General features: G+C 36.9%; 1 protein-coding gene across 1 annotated transcript in view; it reads left to right on the top strand.

The window, feature by feature from the left end:
- The first annotated feature begins 2,956 nt into the window (after positions 1-2,956).
- LOC123059241 (cytochrome P450 711A1) overlaps positions 2,957-4,455 on the top strand; it is a 4,909-nt gene continuing 3,410 nt past the window's right edge. The window contains exon 1 of the mRNA XM_044481852.1: positions 2,957-3,109. Coding sequence (XP_044337787.1) covers positions 2,964-3,109 — 146 coding nt within the window. The 5' untranslated portion in view covers positions 2,957-2,963. The remainder of the gene's footprint in view (positions 3,110-4,455) is intronic.

Raw genomic sequence — 4,455 nt, 5'->3', positions numbered from 1 at the left:
TGTGCCCATTCATTCATGTCAATCTTTAGTGAACATTCAGTATACACATGGATATATACATGTAGTTCTATGCAATATGTGTGCATATCATACAATTATTTGAAAATTGCACAACGATATGTTTCTTCTTGCATATTGTGGTACAATGCAAATTCTATGAACCTATGTGCAAGTTTTTCTCATCATTAATGTTTCTTTCTTCAAAAATTTCCTCCTTTAGGGTAACACCTAAATCCTTAATTCATTCTACCTCAGAAAAATATTTTGTTTCCTAAAATATATTGCTTTCTTTGATGACAAGGAAAAAATGACTGACACAAAATAAAAAAAACTGTTTATTTTCTCATATACACTAATGTTTTCTCCGCTATTTGTTGTGGATTAGTTGATTTTTTGGCCGTTAGATTTTCTCCTATTTTTGTGCATGTTGTGGTGGTTTGATGTAGCAGTCATATGTCCTTGCTTAAGTTTGCGATGAACTTAAAATATAATTCATTTCCTAATTTATATATTTAAATCATTAGTTGTATTGAAGTTCCAATAGTTTACACTTGGACAATACAAAGAGATATAGTCTAATTATTGAATATAAGAAAAGAGTGTAAATAATCTTTTATGATTTGTTCATTTTAGGCATAGTTGTATAATATTAACTTCCTTTTCTATTTTCTTGTTGTTTATTTTGGGGTTGAAACAATCTCCATAATATATATGTTTCTTCTAGCATAATGTTGACCAGTTCTATGAAACATGTGCGCAAGTTTTAATCATCGTTTGTTTTAAGTTTTATTTCTTCATTTGCTTTTCATTAAGGCTAATAATGATGCCCTTAATTCATTCTACCTTAGAATAATATATGTTTTTGTTGTTAGTTTATGTTTTCATTAGTTTATTTATTTATTTACCAATAAGGAAAAAGTGTCCAACAAGAAAAAAAATGGTTCTTTTTTTCTTGTTGTTGCTTAGTGAAACTTTGGTTGTCGGATTTTCTCCTATATTTGTCCATCGTGATTTTTTTTGCAGTCATGTGTCAATATTTAATATTATGTTAGGGACTTGAAATGAAACTCATTTCTACAATTGGTCTCTTTAAATAATAATTAGTACTGAAGTTCTACTAGTTTACAATTGTTTATTGCACAGTACGAAAAAACTGCAAGTTTTGTGTAATTTGTGTGCAAATTTTCAATATATTCAATTTGTGTGTATATGAGAAGAGTTTGACAACAAGTATTTATGATTTGTTAATTTCGTGTGTAATTAACTTGCATTTTCTAAATTTCATAGGGTGAAGCCGTCTCCATAATTCGATTTTCTTTAGTAAGGTATAGTTTCTTATTTTTTTTGTCTTTGTTCATTTCTATTGTTAGTAACATGACTTTGATCACTTTCTTTCTTAGAAAGAAACATGTTCCTCTTTGATTTTTGCTTTGTGCATTTCTTCTTTGAGGTACGATTTGGACATGTGTAGTTCAGATATAACCAGAGATATTACATGCAGACATAAATTAAATGTATTTTTTAGTAATTATAAATTATATTGTTTCATTGTGGAGAACAAGAAGACGACTATATTTTTTTCTGGTGCAAGACTAAAGAATATGGAGATTTGTACACATCATGAGTCAATATGCGTAATTACCAGTCATGTTTAAAAATTCTTTCCAATCAAGATGCAGCAGCACAATCGTGCATTCCAAGATATGATGAGATTACGCTCGTACATGTTGTAGCATCAGCAGAAATGCAAAACTTGCATGCATCCACATCCCGGAAAGAAAACTTGCATTGCATGCAACTACGTGCATGTATAGTGTGTCTTTTTTCGTAACATAGTACAGACGCAAGCGCTCATACACTCACCCCTATGAACATACACACGCACACCCTACCTCTATGAACGCTTTTGAGAGACTGAGCCGGCATATCATCTTGAGATTTACGAAGTCACCGTAGGCGCCTCGTCCTCGACAGGAACATCTCTTCCCACTGAAAGTGCATCGCCGGGATACCACTATCCCTCTAACCATCCAACCACAGGTTGGTTCGTTGTATGATGGGTCAATGCCAACAAGAAACGGACCTGTCATGAAGCTTTTGTTCGACTCGAGAGGCAGCGTGCACCGTGCAGACTCACCCCTGGGAAGCACGTCACTTTCTCCGTTGGATATTAATCTAAGGGTCTAGAAAAAAGTAACTGAAACATAAATAAAATTCAGGCACCTGACATATGAGCAATGTACGTAGTAGTGTATGTTTGCCTCATCGCCCACGTATGTTTTGATTGAGACGCACTGCGCTTCAGGCGCCCTCGTATATATCAACCGATGTAGATGAGGGCAAGAGCTGGCAACTTGCATCTCGTCCTGCCCCCGCCACTAGTAGAGTGCAAAAAGGCAAAGACAAGGGACTGATAGCACCAGGCCGTCCCATTGGCATCTACTCCTAAGCTTGACTGATACCACCAATCAGGCAATCAGTGAAGAGGATAACAGCGGTAGAAAATCGGTGCTCTGGCAGTTACAGGTAGCATAAAATACGTTCGATAGTACCAATGCCATGGACATATATGTAGCCAGGTATCACGCAACGAGGGTGTCCTCTGTCCTGTGTGACACACACGCGCTGACGCGCACAGCAATACGGCCGGCGTGGAAGAGAGATCCATGGAGATGGTCAGTGTCGTGGAGGAGTACGCGCTCACGCTGGTGGCCATGGCCGTCGGCTTCCTGGTGGTGGCATATCTCTACGAGCCCTACTGGAGAGTCCGGCATGTGCCAGGACCCGTGCTGCTGCCACTCATCGGCCACGTCCACCTGCTCGCCGAGCACGGCCCCGACGTTTTCTCCATGCTCGCCAAGAAGCATGGCCCGGTCTTCAGGTGACCCACGTATTATTGCAATTACTATTAAGTAAAAAATATAGTACCAGTGGTTTTGATTGGGTTCATATGCAGGTTCCACATGGGAAGGCAGCCGCTCATCGTGGTGGCAGATGCCGAGTTCTGCAAGGAAGCAGGCATCAAGAAGTTCAAGAGCATTTCTAACCGGAGCATGCCTTCGGCCATTGCAAACTCCCCCATACATCAGAAAGGCCTCTTCTTCTCCAGGTAACTAACTATGGGTAATCTGACTTCCTTTCCTCGCGTTCCACGTGATCTTGTAAAATTGGACCTTTCTGAAGAAACAAAAAATATTCAGGTGAAGAGCCTTTGCGGTCAAAGAAAAAAAAGATAAACAAACCGCAGCATTCATCTTCATGTCTATTTTATTGTTGTTGTTATTGTTTTTATCATCATCGTCATCATCATTATTGTTATTATTCTAATATGCTAGGTCCTGATTATAGTGCCCAAGAATTCATAGGTTATTATATAAAACCAATATCACCCGCAAAAAAATATAAAACCAATATCGATAATCAGAGCTGAAGGTAGCCGGAAGTCACAGCTAACATAAGTGCTGATGTCAGCAAATCAGCACAATTCAGACTGCATGAGTTTTTCTCTTCACTCTAGACCAGGGTAACCATACATAAATTGATGAATTCATCAGAAGGTTTGATATAAGTTAGAGTCAATCAGTGTTTATAATATGATCAATTTTATCAAAACTAAAAGGGAAAATTACATTTCTAACATAATAATTCTTACGAAATTACAAGGTTGGGGAAACACGATGAGACGTCAACAAGCATACACAACTCCACCTCGCCATCGGGCTTACTCAAACCAACAGTAAATCAATTATAAATTCTAGTAAGAGAGAAAACTAGTCAATTAGTTTAAAGACGTGTCAAAGTTAAACATATTTAGTAAATAAATGCTAAAAATTAAGATAAATGCAAAGTTAGGACAAACATGTGAGACACCAACGAGGGTGGCCAACTAATTAATTAGATAATATTATGTTATATTATTGAACAAGAGAAAAAAAGTTTAAATTATGTTCTTCACTTCATTAACTAATTATATGGTGGATCCTAATTATAGTGATTGAGATTATAGATACAAATATGTACATATGTAAATATCCATGTCTGGTATGATGCAGTGACAATGGACTAGATAGAGACAATTGGATCTAAAACCGTCTCCAATACATGGCTGGTATCACCATTTACATCGGCATGTAAACATAATAAGTTATTGGGTTTGTTCTTGCATAGATACTCAAAAGTTTGAATAGCTAAACTTTGACCGTTTCAATCAGTCGCATGTAGTGATGATTCCAAGTTTGTTCATTCATGAATCCGTTCGCAAATTTAATATGCTATGTGATTCTTTCAATTGTATTTTCCAAAGTTTGGCGAACAATGTAAATACCCAATAGACTCAACTCCTTCTAAAACATACATATATTATAAGATTTAGTCACACTGCATTAAAAGAAGCTCTGTGTCAACATGGTAGACTGTGTTGGCTCTTATGTGTTTTCGTACACACACACAGACGAG

This window comes from Triticum aestivum, chromosome 3A (genome assembly GCF_018294505.1).
Source record: "Triticum aestivum cultivar Chinese Spring chromosome 3A, IWGSC CS RefSeq v2.1, whole genome shotgun sequence".
In the NCBI taxonomy this organism is placed as follows: Eukaryota; Viridiplantae; Streptophyta; class Magnoliopsida; order Poales; family Poaceae; genus Triticum; species Triticum aestivum.
This window is presented reverse-complemented; position numbering and strand designations above follow the sequence as displayed.